Raw genomic sequence first — 19,965 nt, forward strand, 5'->3', positions numbered from 1 at the left:
TTCCCTGACCAGGGATTGAACCAGAGTCCCCTGCATTGCAAGACGGATTCTTAACCACTGGACCACCAGGGATCTTGAGCATCTCTTCATGTGCCTCTTGGCCATCTGTATGTCTTCTTTGGAGAAATGTCTATTTACGTCTTCTGCCCATTTTTGGATTGGGTTGTTTGGGTTTTTTTTTGTCGTTGAGTTGTATGAGCCATTTGTATATTTTGGAAATTGAGCCCTTGTTGGTCACATCATTTGCAAATATTTTCTCCCAGTCTGTAGGTTGTCTTTTTGTTTTGTTTATGGTTTCCTTTGCTGTGCAAAAGCTTTTAAGTTTGATTAGGTACCATTTGTTTATTTTGGCTTTTATTTCTATTGCCCTGGGAGCCTGACCTAAGAAAACATTGGTATGATTTATGTCAGAGAATGTTTTGCCTATGTTCTCTTCTAGGAGTTTTATGGTGTCTTGTCTTATATTTAGGTCTTTAAGTAATTTTGAGTTTATTTTTGTGCATGGTGAGAGGGTGTGTTCTAACTTCATTGATTTACACGTGGCTGTCCGGCTTTCCCAACACCACTTGCTGAAGGGACTGTCTTTTCTCCATTGTATATTCTTGCCTCCTTTGTTGAAGATTAATTGGCCATAGGTGTGTGGGCTTATTTCTGGGCTCTCTCTTCTGTTCCATTGATCTATATGCCTGTTTTTGTGCCAATATCATGCTGTTTTGATTACTATAACTTGGTAATATTGTCTGAAGTCTGGGAGGGTTAGGTCTCCAGCTTTGCTCTTTTTCCTCAGGATTGCTTTGACAATTCTGGGTCTTTTATGATTCCATATAAATTTTATTATTATTTGTTCAATTTCTGTGCAAAATGTCATGGGTAATTTCATAGGTATTGCATTATACCTATGGATTGCTTTGGGTAGTATGGCCATTTAAACAATATTCTTCCAATCCAAGAGCATGGGATATCTTTCCATTTCTTTGAATCATCTTTTTAAAAATAATTAATTAATTAATTAATTTATGGCTGTGTTGGGTCTTTGTTGCTGCACACGGTCTTTCTCTAGTTGCGGCAAGCAGGGGCTGCTCTTCATTGTGGTGCATGGGCTTCTCATTGTGGTGGCTTCTCTTGTTGCAGAGCACAGGCTCTAGGCACGTGGGCTCAGTAGTTGTGGCCTGCGGGCTCAGTAGTTGTGGCTTGTGGGCTCTAGAGCGCAGGCTCAGTAGTTGTGGCACACGGGCTTAGTTGCTCTGCGGCATGTGAGATCTTCCTGGACCAGGGCTCGAACCCATGTCCCCTGCATTGGCAGGCGGATTCATAACCACTGCGCCACCAGGGAAGTCCTCTTTAAATCGTCTTTAATTTCCTTTATTAATGTTTTATAGTTCTCAGCATATAAGTCTTTCACCTCCTTGGTGAGGTTTATTCCTAAGTATTTTTTTTTTTTGGTGTGATTTTAAAAGGGATTATTTGTTTACATTCCCTTTCTGGTATTTCATTGTTAGTGTAAAGAAATGCAATTGATTTCTTTATGTTAATCTTGTATCCTGCTACCTTGTTGGATTCGTTTATCAGTTCTAGTAGTTTTTGTGTGGAGTCTTGAGGGTTTTCTATATATATTATCATGTCATCTGTGTATAATGATAATTTTACCTCTGCCCTACCAAGTTGAATACCTTTTATTTCTATTTCTTGTCTGATTGCTGTGGCTAGGGTTTCCAATGCTATGTTGAAGAGAAGTGGTGAGAGTGGGCACCCTTGTCTTGTTCCAGATTTTAGCAGGAAGGCTTTTGGTTTTTCACCATTGAGTGTTATGTTGGCTGTGGGTTTGTCATAAATAGCTTTTATTATGTTGAGATACGTTCCCTCTATACCCAATTTTGTAAGGGCTTTTATCATGAATGGGTGTTGAATTTCATCATATGCTTTTTATGCATCTATTAAGATGATCATGTAGTTTTTGTCCTTTCTTTTGTTGATGTGGTATATCATGTAGATTGATTGGAATATGTTGAACCATCCTGGTGATCTTGGGATGAATCCAACTTGGTTGTGGTGTATGACCTTTTTTATGTGTTGTTGGATTCGGTTTGCTAACAATTCGTTGAGAATTTTTGCATCTATATTCATCAAAGATATTGGCCTGTAATTATCTTTTTTGGTAGTGTCTTTGTCTGCTTTTGGTATCAGGGTGACGGTGTCTTCATAGAATGTCTTTGGGAGTGTTCCTTCCTCTTCAGTCTTTTGGAAGAATTTGAGAAAGATCAGTATAAGTTCTTCTTTGTATGTTTGGTAGAATTTGCCTGTGAAGCCATATGGTCCTGGAATTTTATTTTAGGCAGGTTTTGTTTTGTTTGCTGTTTGTTTGTTTGTTTGTTTTAACAGATTTGATTTCTTTTCTAGTGATTGGTCTGTTTAAGTTGTCTCTTTCTTCGTGATTCAGTTTTGGTGGGCTCTATGTTTCTAGGAAGTTGTCCATTTCTTGGAGGTTGTCAAATTTGTTGGCATATAATTTTTCATAGTATTCACTCATGGTTTTTTGTATTTCTGTGGTATCTGTTGTGATTTCTCTGCTTTCATTTCTTATTTTGTTTATTTGGGTCTTCTCTCTTTTCTTTTTGGTGAGCCTGGGCAAAGGTTTGTCAATTTTGTTTACCCTTTCAAAGAAACAGCTCTTGTTTTATTGATTTTTTCGTTTGTTTTTTAATCTCTCTTTTATTTATTTCCTTTCTGATCTTTATTATCTTTCCTTTGCTTTATTATCTTTTCCTTTAGGTTTTGTTTGTTCTTTTTTCTAAATTTTTTAGGTAGTGTGTTAGGTTGTTTATTTGAGCTATTTGTTTCTTAAAGAAGGCCTGAATCACTATGAACTACCCTCTGAGAACTGCTTTTGCTACATCCCATAGTTCTTGTATGGTTGTGTTTTCATTGTCATTTGCTCAAGGTATTTTTTAATTTCTTCTTTGATTTCATCATTGACCCATTGGTTTTTTTTTTATTATTATTTTATTATTTTTATTTTTGGCTGCGTTGGGTCTTCGTTGCTGCGTGCGGGCTTTCTCTAGTTGTGGTGAGTGGGGGCTACTCTTCGTTGCGGTGCACGGGCTTCTCATTATGGTGGCTTCTCTTGTTGCGGAGCAGGGCTCTAGGCTCGTGGGCTTCAGTTGTGGCACGCGGGCTCAGTAGTTGTGGCTTGCGGGCTCTAGAGTGCAGGCTCAGTAGTTGTGGTGCATGGGCTTAGCTGCTCTGCAGCATGTGGGATCTTCCTGGACCAGGGCTCGAACCCGTGTCCCCTGCATTGGCAGGCAGATTCTTAACCACTGCGCCACCAGGGAAGCCTGACCCATTGGTTTTTTAGTAGCATGTTTAGTCTCTATGTAATTGTTTTTTTCTCGTTTCTTTTTCTGTGGTTGATTTTTAGTTTCATGCCGTTGTGGTCAGAAAAGATGCTTGAAATAATTTCTATACTCTTAAGTTTGTTGAGGCTTGTTTTGTGCCCAAGTGTGTGGTCAATCCTAGAAAATGTTCTGTGTGCACTTGAAAAGAATGTATTTTTTTTTAGATGAAATGTCCTGAAGATATCAATTAAGTCTAACTGTTCTAATGTATCATTTGGGACCTCTGTTGCCTTATTGATTTTCAGTCTCAAAGCTCTGTTCATTGATGTGAGAGGGGTGTTAAAGTCTCCTACTATTACTATATTCCTGTCAATTTCTCCCTTTATGTCTGTTAGTATTTGTTTTCTGTATTTGAGTGCTCCTATATTGGGTGCATATATGTTGACAAATGTAATATCCTCTCCTTGTATTGATCCCTTTATTATTATATAGTGTCCTTCTTTATCTTTCTTTATAGCCTTTGTTTTAAAGTCTGTTTTGTCTGATATGAGTATTGCGACCCCTGCTTTCTTTTCATTTCTGTTTGCATGCAGTATCTTTCTCCATCCCCTCACTTTTAACACACGTGTGTCTCTTGTAGGCAGCATATTGTAGACTCTTGTTTTTATATCCAATCTGCCACTCTGTGTCTTTTGATGGGAGCATTTAGTCCATTGACATTAAGGTAATTTTTGATAGATATATATTTATTGCCATTTTAAACCTTGTTTTCCTGTTGATTTTATATTCTTTTGTCCCTTTTTCTTTTTGTTTTTCCTTTTGTGGTTTGATGCTTTTCTTTTGTATTATGCTTATAGTTTTTTCTTTTTGATTTTTGTGAATCTGTTGTATGTTTTTGATTTGTGGTTGCCCTGTTTTTCAAGTATGTTAACCCCTTCCTTTATCTACTTGCTTTAGACTGGTAGTCACTTAGGCTCAAACACATTCTAGAAAAATAATTGTGATCTTCTCTTTCCTATAGATTCTTACTACTTTTCTATTTAGAGAAGACCTTTCACTATTTCTTTTAGGATAGGTTTAGGATTGCTGTATTTTTTTAGTTTTTGCTTGTCTGAGAAATTCTTTTTTTCTCCTTCTATTCTAAATGATAATCTTGCCGGGTAGAGTGTCCTAGGTTGCAGATATTTCCCTTTCAGGACTTTGAATATATCTTGCCACTCCCTTCTGGCCTGCGACGTTTCTGTAGAGAAATCAGCTGATAGCCTTATGGGGATTCCCTTGTCATTAGCTCTGTGTTTTTCTCTTGCTACCTTTAGAATCCTCTTTTTATGTTTAACTTTTGACATTTTTATTATACTATGTCTTGGTGTAGGCCTTTTTGGGTTTATCTTGTTCAGGACCCTCTGTGTTTCCTGTATCTGGATATCTGTTTCCTTCTTTAGCTTTGGGAAGTTTTAAGCCATAATTTCTTCAAATACATTTTCGATCCCCTTTTCTCTTTCTTCTCCTTCTGGGATACCTATTATGTGTAGATTGGCATGCTTTATATTCTCCCATAGGTCTCTTATATTGCTTTCATTTTTTTCACTTGACGTTCTGTCTGATGTCCTGATTGGGTGATTTCCTTTACTCTATCTTCCAGATCACTTATTCGTTCTTCTGCATTACTTATTCTGCTATTCATAGCCTTTGGTTCTGCTTTCGTCTCAGCAAATGAATCTTCGAATGTTTCTTGACTCCTCATTATAGTTTCTAGTTCCTTTTTACAGTAATCTGCATTTCTATCGATAGAAATTTCATTTCTATCAGTATATCATTATTTCAGTATTTTCATTATCTCCTTTTTGAACTTGGTATCTATTAGACTGAAGAGGCCCATTTCATGTTTGTTCTTTCAGGGGAATTCTCTCGATATTTTAATTGGGAGTGGTCCCTCTCCTGCTTCATTTTACTTATATTTCTCTTGCTCTGTGAGTATAGGAGAAACAATTATCTACTGTGGTCTTGGAGGGCTGTTTTTATGTGGGAGTGTCCCTGTGTAGCCTGCATGGGTTTAATATTTTTTTGGTGCAAGGGCTGTTTTTAGTATGGATGCCTGCTGCCTCTTTCCTCAGTGTGTGCTGGCTGTTATCCCCTTGATAGGAGGTGCGACTGGTGTTGCGGTGAGCAGAGCCTACACTGGACAGTGAGTGGGGGCCCCTCTTCCCTCTGTGGTTATCACTGCTCTGTCCAGGGCAGGGTCTGCTCTCTAGTTGTTGGTGTAGAAGCCCCTAGCTCTGTTTCTGAGCTGCGTTTCTGATCTGCAGTGCAAGAATAGGCGGGATTGGAGCGTTCCCACTGGGAGAGGAGCCACTGAGTATTACTCTGCTGGAGCTGTTCACCTGTGAGTGTGTCACCTTTCACCTGCTGTGCGGGCTCACGAAGTGCACTGTTGTTGGCACTGCCCTCGGCCCCACCTCAACTGTGGGTGTGCCGGCAGTCAGCCCTGGGGCCTCTCAGGCTTTGTTTTCACAAGGCCACCAGCACAGATCCACTGAAGTCAGGTCCCAGGACTGCAGTAGTTACACACCTGGACCCACTGTGGGAGCCATGGATGCAGCTCAGACCCCGGCCCAGCCCAGCCCCTGCATGTACGTGCCCACAAAGCCCACAACTGCTAAGGCCAGACCCGTCCCAGCTGCGAGAGCACCAGTTGTCCGTTTGGATGTTCCACAGGCACTGAATTTACAAAGTCGGCCATGGAGGTATAAATCCAAGGTTCACGCAGCCGTGGGGAGAGATTTCAGCTCTGCTTCCTAAGTCACACGGCCTGTGGGCCTCAGCTGTGATTTCAGCCCCACCTCTGCGCATGGACAACCCACTGGTGTCTGCTTCTGGGGGCACCAGGGCAGTGGCTGGGGCACACGAGCCTGCCCAGGCAGGAGGGGACCGGGGTGGCTGGGGTGTGTGAGCCTGCCTGGGCGGGAGCCTGTCCTGGAGCCTGCATAGGCAGGAGCCGGCGGGTGGGGAAAGAGGCTGCGATGGCAGCCCTGCCTCTACCTTGGCATGCCACTTAACAATGGCGCTTCGCTTCTATGGCGGCCCGGGGTTCTTCCGCAAACACTCCTGGTTGCTGCACCCCACACTCCAGCCCCTTCAGGCTGTCTCCGCACAGCCAACAGCAGTCCTCTCCCTGGGTCTGTCCTCTAAACCCCGTGTTACAGCACCCAGCCCCCACCCATACCAGCGGATGCGCGTCTTAGGCTGGGGCACACAGGGCGGTGGCACAACCGTCCGTGTAGGTCTCTCTCTGTCCTGCCTGCCACTAACTGGTTGCTGTGCTCTCCTCCAAGCCTCTGAAGCTCCCTTTTCTGTCCCAGATGATCTCCCCACCGGTGAGGCTTCCCTGGGTGTGGGAACCTCTCCTCTGCTTCAGCTCCACCCCCCCAGGGGCACAGGTCTCATCCCACTTCCTTTATTTTTTTTTTCCTTTGTCCTACCCAGTTACATGGAGATCTTTCTTGTCCTTTGAGGTGTTTGAGGTCTTCTGCTAGTTTTCTGAGAGCATTGTTCCATTCATAGATGTATTCTTGATGTTTTTGTGGGAAGAGGTGAATTCCACGTCCTACGACTGACCATCTTGATTCTGATCACTAGTTTGATTTTCTTTTTCTCGTTTCTCAAGTTAGAAGGTTAGGTTATTGATTTGAGATCTCTCTTCTTTTTCATATAGGCATTTATGACTATAAATATCCCTCTAAGCACTGCTTTAGCTGAATCCCATAAGTTTTGGTATATTGTGTTTTTGTTTTCATTCATCTCAGTAGTTTCTTTCTTTCCAAAAAAATATTTATTTATTTATATATGTGGTCGTTCTAGGTCTTAGTTGTGGCAGGCGGGGTCCTTAGTTGCGGCTCACCGGCTCCTTAGTTCTGGCATGTGAACTCTTAGTTGTGGCATGCATGTGGGATCTAGTTCCCTGACCAGAGATCGAACCCGTGTCCCCTGAATTGGGAGCGTGGAGTCTTATCCACTGCGCCACCAGGGAAGTCCCCATCTCAGTATTTTCTAACTTCCCTCGTGATTTCTTCTTTGGCCTGTTGGTTGTTTAGAGGTATATTCTTTAATTTCTATGTGTTTGTGAAATCCCCAAATTGCCTTGTTACTGATTTGTAATTTCATTACATTGTGGTTGAAGAACATACATTACATGATTTCAGTTCTTTTCAATTTATTGAGGCATGTTTTATGGCCTAACATATGATCTGTTCTGGAGAATATTCCAGGTACACTTGAGAAGAATATATATTCTGCTATTGTTGGCTGAGAAACAGTATATAATTAAATTTATTTGGGATTTAAAAATACCTTGTGGTGAATCTCTTTGCAAAGTAGATTCGTTTTATAAAAGTGTTACTGTTTTATTATAAAGCTGGATTTTTAAACACAGTTTGAAAAATTAAGTGAGGTATTTGGAACTTGGAAAGAATAATGACATAATATACTGTATAATACTGTTTTTTATATATATGTATATCTATATATGAATGAAGTACCAATAGCTTGTCTTTTGGTATCACCTCCATGTCACCTCTGTTCTTAATAGGTAAGAGATGGAAATTAGAATGATGGCTGCTGGTCGGAAACAATTAAGTATAATTTGTAGTTAATGAAACCCGTTCTCCCCAGATAAACTAGAGGGGTGCCCAGGAAGTAACCAACCACTACCCTGCCATAGCTGGAGGACAGCACACTTTCTAAATCCTTTCCAAATGATTTTGTTAGGACTAGTGGCTTTTGGTGTAGCCCTCTCAGGAGGGATCGCTGGGGAGTCTTGGGGCCCTGGGGTGAGGGTGTAGCTGTCTCCTGTGTCTCTGAAATGCAGCTTGGAGCAGAGAGAAAAGATAAGAGTGTCGATGTTGAATTGTTTAGATGAGCACTGTCCGACAGAGACAGAACGTGAACTCCAAAGCCAACCACATATGAAATTTTACATATTTCAGTAACCACATGGAAATACCGAAAAGGAACAAGCAAAATTAATTTTAAGAATTTGTCCAAAATATACTTTAACATTGGCAATCAATGTAAAAAAAAGTGAGATATTTTACGTTCTTTTTCTTTTTCACGCCAAGCCTTTGAAATGGGGTGTGCATTTTACACTCACTGTGCATCTCGATGCAGACGAACCGCGCGTGGCTCCCCCGCTGCACAGAGCAGGTTTAGGTAAGTAGATAAAGGGCGACGTCATCGCCCACTAATACCGTTCTCTCCTCCGCTAGACGGTGAGAAGCTTCTGGGGCCTCAGCGGCTTGACTGTGACCGAACCACGGTTGAGGACTGGGTGTTCAGGGCCCCCCACGTGGCCACGTTCCTGAGCGTGGTCATCCAGCAAGGCTTTCTCCTCCTGTGCTCGTCCCTCGATCTGGCCACCCTGGTCCCCGAGCGCCAAGTCGACCAGGAGCGGGAGTTTGCGAGCGTCCTGGATGTCCTGTCCGTCATCTACATCAACTCCCACCTGCCCAGGGAGCAGCGACACCCCTGGCGCCTGCTCTTCTCATCCGAGCTCCACGGGCACAGCTTCGCCCAGCTCTGTGGGCGCATCGCACACTGGGGGCCCTGCGTGGTGCTGCTCGAGGACCGTGACGGCCACGTGTTCGGTGGCTTTGCTTCCTGCTCCTGGGAGGTCAAACCTCAGTTTCAAGGTAAGTCTCGGCCACCAGAACCCCACGTGGTAGCACCAGTGCTCGTTGCAAGTTCTGGTCGGACGGCTGCTGTGTGGAGACCTCCGAGCCCCGCCAGCGGACGTGCGGGTTTCTTCCATCTCCTTCCGCAAGCGTTTTGCTAGACGTGTTTGGGAGGAGAATGAAACGTGGTGTTTCTTTACGATGGTTTAACTTCATGGATTTCTTTATAGATTCTGGCTGCAGGGTCAGGTAAGCAGGACAGCTGTCCTCACCCCTGGATTTCAGGTGAGGAAACAGCAGATCAGCATCATTAAGCGATGCCAGGTCCTGACCACGGGCGAGGCTGGGCCGTAGGTGCTGCATAGGGGACTGGGAGATACCGGCTCTTGCAGGTGGGTTTTTTTTTCTCGGGGGACCGTCTTCCTTTCCTGGAACCCCCTGTGTGTGTCTGCTTTGCTGCTTCTGCCCGTAGTTTTTCGGTTTTGTGATTTTGCTGGAGATTGGAAGCTCTTTGCTAGACCTTGAATGCCGTGGATGAGAGGCCCTGATGAAATACTTCCCTTCCTCAAAGAACTACTCTGATAAACGCTCTTAAAGGACTCTTTTTGAAAACGCTCATCTCCTGGCAGTGGGCTGTTCTCGTACTCAGAGGTGAACCTGTCTTCCCAGGATTGATGTCACTGTGTGTCCCCTGGGACCTGCCCTGGGCTGCCCGAGTCTGTGTTCTCAGAAGGTCTCCTGGGGGCCAACATCTGTGAGATGGAGGGCTTTTCCTAGTGGCTCTGAGCAGCCAGATACAGGCCTGTCCTCACTCCCCTCAGCTAAATGGGGCAGCCTGGCTGACACAGTTCCGGGGAGGGTCCCTCCCATTGAGGGGGCGAGGCTAACACCCTCCCTGGCTGGGTCAGTGGAAGGGAGAACCCAGGGTCCTGAGTTGCGAAATATGGGGGAGAAAGGCCACGTGCTCCTTTGGGATGGGGGCTGCACATCGTAGCCAGACAGCTGTCAGGTGCATCCACGCTGCCTGCGTCCCCACTCCCCCTTCTCTCCACCCCACTCTCACCTGCGTCGCTGCAGGTGCCTTCTGCCTGGCCCTCGGCTCCTGGTCTCACCCGTCCAGTTCATTTGCCACATCCCAGCCCACCTGCCATGGTGCTTGTCCCCTGGAGACCCTTGGACAGACCCCCAGTGCACTCAGAATGGTGAATCCTTTATCTCCAGCCTCACGACCTCTACTGTGCCCTGTGCTCTGGGCTCCGTCTCGCTGAATTCCCCAAAGTTTACAGAACAGGCTGCGCTCTCATCTCAGGACTTGGCACATGCTGCTTTTTCTCCCTCTTCCACCTGTTTGCATAGTCAGCTCCTTGTCGGGACTCAGTCCAGGGTCACCTCCTTCAGGAAGCCTTCCCGACCACACGAGTGCCAGCTACTCCCTGTGGTCCTCTATGGGACTGCACGCTTCTGGAATTGTTCCCATCTTCCTTGCACCAGGGAAGCTTCTGCTGATTGGGGAGCCGTGTCCAGGTGCAGAGGTGCCATTACGGGAGAGGTTTTAGCAGTGGTGGGGTGGCCCTTGTCTGGGGTGGGTGGAAGGGATCATGGTGTGAAGGCTGGGTGCTTCCATCCCCGAGATCCTGTTGTTTCCAGGATTTGGTTTTCTCTAGGTTTTAGATTGTTCTAGATCTTTAATCCAGCTCTTGCTACCAGCCCTTCCCCACTGTGTCAGGGTCCCTAAGACCACCCACGTGTCAGTGAGTCGCTGGGAGGACTCGGGGACTCAGCACAGAGCTGTCATCACAGCTGATCTATTACAGTGAGAGGCTGCAGAGCACGATCAGCCCAGGGACTGGGTAGGGGTTCGGAGGGTGAAGTCCAGGGGAACCAGGCTCCAGCATCTTCTCTAGTGGGGTCGCACAGGACGCGCTGAATTCCCCCAGCCGCGAGCTGTGACAGCACGTGTGCAGTGTTGTCCGTCAGGGACGCGTTAGAGCTTCAGCGCGCGGGGTCTTTATTGCGGGGGCCGTTCACACAAGCACCCTCTGCCTGACACGCACCCAAACCCCAGACTCGCAGGAGGACAGCAGGAGTCCGGCCCCAACCCCCCTGTCTGTTCACATGGCTTAGGCACAGGGAGCCGCTCCTCAGTCCTGGGAGTGGGGGGACCCTCCCCAAATCCACCTTCCCAGACGCCAGCCGAGGGCCGACCCTGGAAGGTGGCCCTTCTGGGGACCCCAGGCTCAGGTCTGGGCTTCCACACACCCACGTCTCTCTGTCATGGTGTCACGGGGAGGGGCTCTGGGGGGGTGACGGGCTGGGTCTCTGTCTGGTTGGAGGATGTGGAAAAACCCTGAGAATCATTATTATAGACGGAACTTCCGCTTCTTCCAGCTCCTTTAGTATTAACTCCAGGTCAGCTCTGCTGCGTCTTCATGTTTTATTAACAAGCAGAATTCATCTTCTTGAAGAAAGGTGGAAAAATGTGATTACCAAGTTTTCAAACTTGAACTCATTCTGTTCTGAAGCGTGAGGACGGAATTCCAGCAGGGGGCAGCCTAGCATCACAGATTCCAGTCAAGTTCAGGGCGTTCCTGTCCATTTGTCCCGGGAAACAGTCACTTTGAGTATTTGAGCCTTGAGATGATGTGACAGCCGCTGGGTCACTTCGTTTTCGCCTCTGTCGTCCATGGGGCAGCTACAGGCCCACAGCTCTGGGCTGAGTCCGGCTCTGTCCTGGGCAAGTTGCTTACCCTCTCTGGGCCTCCGTTCCCCAGAACCACAGGAATGGCAGCTTGTAACCCACTGGGCGCTGGGTGGTGGTGTCACTGTGAGAGCTGGGTGAGGAGCCCCTCTGTGGGGCTGATGCTTTTACGGGTCATGTGACTCCTTGGTCCTTGCCCTGCACCCTCGAGGGTCATCTTCCCCACGGGGCCCTTCTCTCTGGGCACAGACCCCAGGATGGACTAGAGTGGGGTCCGTTGTAGCCAAGGGGCCCACGCTTTGTGGCCCCATCACCTCACTTAGCATCCGGGATGCAGTAAATGTTGGTTCAAAGGCAGCCTTCAGATGGCAAGGCAAAGTGATGCTTAGGCCCAGTGCCCGGGGCCACAGGTGGGACCAGGCAATTCCTTGAGGCTAAACCCAACCTTCTGAGGCACATGGACTCAAGCTGGAGTCTTTAGCCTGGAGGGGAGCCCTGTGCCACCTGGTCCCGGTGACCTCCCCAGGCTCACCTCCCCCTTTCCCCCACCAGGGCTCACACCCTGCGCTATAGCCGAGGGCCCTGCTGTTCCCCGCATGCCCTGCCATGTCCCTGTGGGGTCTGTCCTCCGTGGAGTGGCTCTCACCCAAGCGTCTCCACCTCAGGGCGTCCTTCCCGACTTTGGAGGAGCTAAGTCCCCACAGAGGCCCCCTGGGGTCCATCTTGATCGGAGGCCCGAGCGTCACTGGTCCTGACTCTGCAGGTCTCAGGCCCATCCGTGGCCGCGGGCTGTCCTCCCCAAGGCCCCTCTGGGGCTCAAAGCCCCCTTCCTGTCCGCCCTCCACATTCGGGCTCCCTGTCTGCTTCCTGGAGCTTCCTTCCCACCTTCCCACCTGAGGAATGGCCCGACCCCCAAGTACCTGAGCTCGGTCCTGTGTCAGGTGCCCTCACGCTGTCACCGTGAAGGGGCAGTCCTTCCGGCCAAGGTCTCACAGCTGTGGGGAGCATCCCTGGTTTGGCTCTCGCCTAGCCGGGAGCTCCCTTGGTGAGGTGCAGCCTCCATCCCCTGCCTAGTGAGTGCCTCAGGGCGGGGGGGAGTCTCTGAGATGGAGGGTGCCGTTCATTTCCAGGATTTTGACCGGTACCTTCTCTGAGTGGTGGCATGCCCACTCCTGTGCCCGGGCAAAGGTAGAAGGTCACCTTTCCCTGTGTGTCCCCTCCCCTCCCCTCCCTGTGGGCAGCTGTGTCTGCAGGTACCCTGCCCTCTCCCCTCTGGATGGTGTGCCTACCTGGGGCCGTGTGAGTGCCCAGCCAGTACCTGGAGTGACCGCCGGCCCCTTGCTCCTCAGTTGGGACGAGGCTGCTCTTTCTGACTCCGGGGCGGTGGGGCAGGGCTCCCATCTCACCGGGCGAGCGCTAACAGGTGTCCCCAGCAAGCAGATGTCACATTCCTTTCTAACGGTCACTCTCACCCTGCACCCGCAGCTCATCCCACGGTCCCGGGCGGCCGCGGGGTCCGGGATCCGCCCGCTGGTCCGCCGGCCCCGCCCCCGATGCGCAGTAGCCCCGCGCACGCTGAGGACCCGAGTGAGGCTCTTCCTGCTCAGCCAGCCGAGCCAGGGCCCGTTTCCGTTTCCTGCTTCTCCCTGCGCCCAGCTCCGATGGGTGATCTTGCTTCTTTTTGCTCTGATCAATTTCAGGGGATGACAGGTGCTTCCTGTTCTCCATCTCCCCCCGCATGGCCGTGTACACCTGCACGGGCTACAACGACCACTACATGTACCTGAATCAAGGGCAGCAGACCATCCCGAATGGACTGGTAAGGACTTGGGAGGGCAGGGCACGTCCCCCCCGTGGTGATGTCCATCCCGATGGCACTGACCCCGACGTGCCCGGGGACACTCCGCCCTGTGTCAGGGCAAGCCGTACGCGGTCAGTTCGTTCTGCCCGAGTCTCAGGGTGGTGATGCGATGAGCGACAACGAGGACAGAATTTCTCTCGTGGAAAAAAGGGGCCCCTGTTGGGGCATTTCCGGGGTTTGTGTGCAAATGACGGAGTCGGCCGGTTTTCCTGGCCATCAGATGGTTGGTCTGTGGCCTTCGTGGCTGGAGATGCTGCCCTGCCTGGGGCACGACCCGGGCGCGGGGCCGGGGCTGTGCTCCCCAGACCGTTTGGACCCATTGGGGGTTGTCTGCTCTGTGCTCCAGCTGGGACTCGGCCACAGGAAGAAGAGGACGCGGGGGAAGGCCGGGGGCGGCGGTGGGGACAGGGCTGGGGTGAGGCGCGGGGACGGGCGCCCGCACAGATGCTTAGCTTGGGTGAGAAATGTGTCTCCTAGCAGCACCAGCCTACTTCTTTCCCCTGCTTCTTAACAAAAAGCCCCTCTTGGGAAATTCCAGCCCTGTGTCTGCAAAGCCAAGGGCCGGGGAGGCTGGTCCATCTTGTCGGTGTGGAGAGGGCCCCGTGCTCCTTCCCAGGCTCACTCTGAGGCTCCCACGGGGCCACCTGATGACCCCGGACGCCTTTCAGAAAGGACAGTTTGGTGATGACAGGGGCGAGGGCCTTGGCCTCAGGAGCAGCCCCCAGTGGGTCCCGGTGGTGGTCAGTAATCGGCCCGAAGCGAGAAGCAGCCCCGAGGTTAGCTGCGTTTCCTGCCCTGGACTCTTGCTCAGCGTTAGCTCCAGGCTCCCCGAGCCCGGGGGGTGAGGCGCTGGTGGAGGGCGCACCTAGAGAAAGGGATCAGAGAGGTTGAACAGCAGTCTGTTCCCATCGGCCGCCAGCTCAGAGCCGGCAGTGTGCCGAGTGGTTCCCGCCTTCCCGGGGCTGCTTCCTCCTTCCCCCCCCTGCTGTGCTGAGTGAACGACCTTCCTGCTCCAGCACCTGGTCCTGGGCCGGGTGAGGATTAGCATCCCTGTCTGGGAAGCGCTGTGTAGACCTCTCCCCTTATTTGACCGATTGGGGTCTCTAGGCCTGAGGACCTGTATTCTTTTGTCCTCTGTTGTCACTTGTGTTTCCTGCCAGTGCAGCCCCGGGAGAAAGGGCCATGGGGTAGGAGTCAGGACACCTTGATGAGTGTCCTAGGAACTTGTCATGGGATACTTAAATTGTATCAGTCTGTGAATATGTATTTCACAGTTAAAAAAAAAAAAAGAAAGGAAGAAAATGGCCTTCACTTCTCATACGCCCTGGTGGCGTGACGGCTGGGGTGGGCTTCAGGTGTCTGATGCTCCAGACTGAAGCGGTGCTATGCCCCTCCCTCCGCAGGGCATGGGAGGGCAGCACGATTATTTTGGCCTGTGGATCGATGTCGATTTCGGGAAAGGACACAGCAAGGCCAAGCCCACGTGCACCACGTACAACAGCCCTCAGCTCTCGGCCCAGGAGGACTTCCGGTTCGAGAAGATGGAGGTGTGGGCGGTGGGAGATGCTTCGGTGACACAGCTGGTGAGCATGGGGGCGTTTCTCCCCTTTCTCGGCTTTGTCCCTTTTACTCCTCCATCTGGAGGTGGTTTATTCCAATTTGTTTCCAGCAGCCGTTGCTGGCCAGAGGGATGCCAGGGGGTGCACAGCAGAGCAGAGGATCCTGTCTGGGGTCTGTGGAGGTTTAGTAGAGAGAACCACCCCAGGGAGGTGGGATCCCGGGGGGGTGGGGGCTTGTCTGCAAGATGAGGAGGGTCTGGGGTTCCTTCTAGTTCCGGGGTTCGACGATGAGTCGCCGTTGGGCCCTCTGCGCCTCGTCACCTCCCAACGATGGCATCCCGGGGTGGGGGGACTCAGTAGGGGTCAGGGGAGAGCCTCTACCACATTTCCCTTGTGGCAACAGTAGGAAATTCCCCTCTGATAAACTTGACAGCAGCAGGACGTCACTGCCTGGTTTGGTCACTGTACACATCCATCCTTCCCTTCTTCCCAAGGCCAAGAACACCAAGAGCGTTCTGGACGTGGACCCCGCGGCCCGGGCCCTGCTGGAAGTCAGTGGGCGGATTCGCCACAGCGAAGGGCTCCGGGAGGTGCCTGATGACCAGTGAGGAGGAGCCCCCAGCACGGGCCTTCCTGGAGCTGGAGCACGGCCTGCAAACTGTGCTTTACTTTAGCCCAGAGCGTGCTGGTCACGTCTAGGTGGTCCTGGAGGTGCCTAATTGAAACAGAGCACACTTCCTCTGATGCCGTATGTCGATTGCTGGGTGTGTCTCCCCCGAAATCCTGAGTGTCCAATTACCAACTTGATTCTTAGACTTTGCTCGTTTTGTACAGATGAAATCCAAAGACGATCCTGAGATGTTTGAGGCCGACTGGAATTAGCAGTGGCTGGAGATTTGAGTTCTTGCTGTAGGGGAGGGGGGGGGGTCCACTCACTGAGGGTCACTTGGCCTCTGCTCAGGCCTCCCAGTTAAAAGCCTCGATGTCCCATTTCGACTGGTAAAGGGCATAGGTGCTCGGATGGGGATCTCGACGCTTTGGGGAACAGCTTCCTCTGACGTGGAATTTCTGTATTTTGGGGGAAAAAAAAAAAAAAGCACAAGAGTGTACTAACGGGGGTAATAGCTGGAGATTTTGAAGACAACAGTGACATGGGTCTTCAGTAAGGTTCAGTATTTGCCTTTCTCAGCTGTTTTTAACGCATTACTGACCAGAGGCGTATTAATACATCTTTTGTTACCCAAACATCATTGACTGGAGACGTTTCAATATTCATTTACATAACAAATTGCCATCCACAGGCGTTAGTTTCTGCAAAAATCCCCCGGTCAATGATGAGTTAAGTGAATCTGTGCTATGAGCAAATGGGAAAACCAGGAGGTCTACAGAGAAGCAAAATTGTGCTTCTCTTACTAATTTAAACATGGGGACATTCGGGGCCCTGAGGCTAAGAGTCCTGTTAATACACGTATGGCCTGTCGCAGGAATTAGTGGTGAGTAACTTGAGAGGACTGGCCCGGGCTCCTGACCTCCCAGCATCACCCCCCGTGCTGCTTCCCGAGGGGATGTTGGGTACTTTGACAGCGTGGACTTGCTTTAAACGAACAGTGATGCTGAAGTGCTAGCAAAGATGTTGGTGGGCTGGACCTCAGGCAGAGCTGCCGTGTCCCTTGCAGTCCCTGCATCCCTCGGAGGCGGCCTGAAGAATCTCTGGACACACGGAGAATCCCGCTCAGCGGAACTTTCTCCTTTGCTACACATTGCCCTTCTGCAGATCTGACAAAAATGCCGCCTTGTTATTGAGTTGCCCCCAATTATAAGCCATAGTAAACCGAGCTGTTTGCATTTTGCAGGTTCTGCATTTTCTACCGGGAGGGTCATCAAACTTTGCGCTGAGCCCTGAGCAGAGGGCCTTCGGAAGAGAAGTGCGCGCTCAGACAGTGACATGCACACTCGGGCATGATTGATGTTCCTTATAAAAAGCCAGTTTTTAATAGCTTCTCAGGTACATTTTGTGACTTCTTAATTGATGGGAAGCAGATCAGGATATTAGGATCCTCAGATATCCTTACCGTAATCTGAAGAATTAGGCCCCGGGTCTTCAGTGTGTTACAGAATATTTTTTTAGAAAAATGCAGTGAAATAATACCTCACTAATAAAAGGTCCGTTGAAGACCACTTACTGCCGCCTCTCTCTGTGGCTGTCAGAGAGGCTGGATGTGTCTGCCGGCCTGTTTTCTGCCTCGTGCCTCTTCTAACAAGAGTGCAGGTCATACCTGGGGGCCTGACGGTTTCCTAAGACAGCACACCTCCACGAGGGGAGCTGGGTGCCCAGCCCAGGCGCTTGGTAACCTGGGGTGTTCGGCCCTCGCAGGGGGTGTGGGGCAGCCGTGGGATTCCCCAGCACCTGTGGTTCCGAGCACACAGACCAGTTGGGTGTCAGCCATGCCCTGGGCCACAGGACCCGAGGAACCACGCTCCTCCTGGACCTGAGAAACCCGTGATGCTAGTCTTAACATGTGATGGGTTTGTTCTTTGATAGAATGGGAATAAGAATTCAGGTTGTAAGGACTAGCGGTCTCCCTGGAGGTGAAGACACATAAGGGCCCCTGATAAGCGCTGGACGGAAGGGGTGAAAAAGCGCTGTTCATGGTACAGCGTGGCTGTTGTTACTTTTTTCCCCACCATATTTTTTTCTGGAAATTTTTTTCTTTTATTGAATGAAAGAGTCTTTCAATTCTCCAGTGCTTTACACTTTTAAAAGGTTTCACACACATGATCTTATATAATCTCATAATTTCCCCCCCCCCCATGTTGCCCCTCCCCACTGGTAACCACTAGTTTGGTCTCTGTATTTGTGAGTCTGCTTCTTTTTTGTTTTATTCACTAGTTTGTTGTATTTTTTAGATTTCACATATAAGTGATATCAGACAGTATTTGTCCTTCTCTGTCTGACTTACTTCATTTAGCATAATGCCCTCCAAGTCCATCCATGTTGCTGCAAATGGCAAAATTTCATTCTTTTTTATGGCTGAGTAATATTCCATTATATATATATGTACACACACACCACATATTCATATGTATGTATATATATGGACACCACATATTCTTTATCCATTCATCTGTTGATAGATCCACCATACTTTTTTTTAAATTAAAAAATTAGCTTATGCATACACAGCAAAAAAGGTCAAAATACAAAAGGATATAACTTGAAAGCTAAGCCTTCCTCCTGCCTCCACTCTAGCATTTTGTTCCCAAGAGGTAATGTGTTGTACACACTGGTCTGTCCCTCACCTTTTTTTGGGGTGGAAATTGCTCTGTATCTACCCATTTATTCTCATTGTCTATGTAATGTCCCATGAGATGGATGCCCCATCCTTTCTGGTGTTCAGCCATCCCCGGCTGGGGAACGGTCTGTTTGTAGCTCACTGTTACTGGAATGAATATCGTTTATATACATCTTGGTGTGGTTTTGTCTGGCAGATAAACTCTTTGAAGCTGAATTGCTGGATCAAAAGGTACATGCTTTTTTATTTAGATATTAACAAATGAACCTCTTTTAAGCTAGATTTATACTTTTGAGACCTGGAATGCCTGTTTGCCATGTTTTCACCAATACTATATTAAAATTTAGTTTTTGTTTACCTGATGCTTGAAAACTGTAATTTTTTTTCTATTTCTCTTATGAATGACAGTGAAGAGCTTCATTTTTCAAGAACGGTGTGTGTCCTGTCCCTCACCTGGTTTCCTAGGGTGTGGGTATTATTGGTTTGCAAGAGTGCTCATTTTTTTTTTTTAAATAAATTTTATTAATTAATTAATTAATTTATTTTTGGCTGTGTTGGGTCTTCATTGCTGCACGCGCAGGCTTTCTCTAGTTGTGGTGAGCGGGGGCTACTCTTCGTTGCAGTGTGCGGACTTCTCATTGCGGTGGCTTCTCTTGTTGCAGAGCGTGGGCTCTAGGCGTGCGGGCTTCAGTAGTCGTGGCACGCGGGCTGTGTAGTTGTGGCTCGCGGGCTCTAGAGCGCAGGCTCAGTGGTTGTGGCGCACGGGCTTAGTTGCCCCGCGGCATGTGGGATCTTCCCGGACCAGGGCTCGAACCTGTGTCCCCTGCATTGGCAGGCGGATTTTTAACCACTGTGCCACCAGGGAATTCCAAGAGTGCTCTTTTGAATTAAGCAAAATGGCATTGGCCGCGTGTGGTAAATGTTTTTTCTGGTTTGTCTGCCTTTATTTTTCCGTACATAAATTTTGCATTTGATGTCATCATATTTGCCAGCTTCTGAGATCTGTGGTTTGCTTAGGAAGTTTTTCTCCACTCTGAGATTAAACAAAAAGAAATATCATGTTTTCTTCTACTACTACTGTGCTTTCCACTTATACTTCTGAATCTTTGATCCATTCAAAATGTATTTTAATTTTTTATTTATTGTTTTGATTCTCTTTTAAAAAATTTTTTTATTTTATATTGAACTATAGTTGATTTACAATGTTGTGTTAGTTTCAGGTGTACAGCAAAGTGATTCGGTTATACATATACATATATCTGTTCTTTTCCAACTTCTTTTCACATTTATGTTATTATAGAATATTGAGTAGAGTTCCCTGTGCTGTACAGTAGGTCCTTGTTGGTTATCTATTTTACATATAGTAGTGTGTACATGTCAATCCTAAACTTCCAGTTTATCCCCCCCCACTGCCTTTCCCCTTTGGCAACCATAAGTTTGTTTTCAAAGTCTGTGAGTCTGTTTCTGTTTTGTAAATAAATTCATTTGTATCATTTTTTCAAGATTCCTCATATAAGTGATATATGATATTTGTCTTTCTCTGTCTGGCTTACTTC

At 48.5% G+C, this 19,965-nt stretch overlaps 1 protein-coding gene across 2 annotated transcripts in view; it reads left to right on the top strand.

The window, feature by feature from the left end:
- MEAK7 (MTOR associated protein, eak-7 homolog) overlaps window positions 1-18,771 on the top strand; it is a 37,409-nt gene extending 18,638 nt beyond the window's left edge. For both annotated transcript variants that reach the window (XM_061173609.1, XM_061173608.1), the window contains 4 exons: window positions 8,594-9,016; window positions 13,397-13,515; window positions 14,961-15,140; window positions 15,611-18,771. In XM_061173609.1, the coding sequence (XP_061029592.1) occupies window positions 8,594-9,016; window positions 13,397-13,515; window positions 14,961-15,140; window positions 15,611-15,724 (836 nt within the window). In that variant the 3' untranslated portion in view covers window positions 15,725-18,771. The remainder of the gene's footprint in view (window positions 1-8,593; window positions 9,017-13,396; window positions 13,516-14,960; window positions 15,141-15,610) is intronic.
- Window positions 18,772-19,965: the final 1,194 nt, after the last annotated feature.

Source organism: Eubalaena glacialis, chromosome 18, assembly GCF_028564815.1.
Source record: "Eubalaena glacialis isolate mEubGla1 chromosome 18, mEubGla1.1.hap2.+ XY, whole genome shotgun sequence".
Taxonomy (NCBI): domain Eukaryota; kingdom Metazoa; phylum Chordata; class Mammalia; order Artiodactyla; family Balaenidae; genus Eubalaena; species Eubalaena glacialis.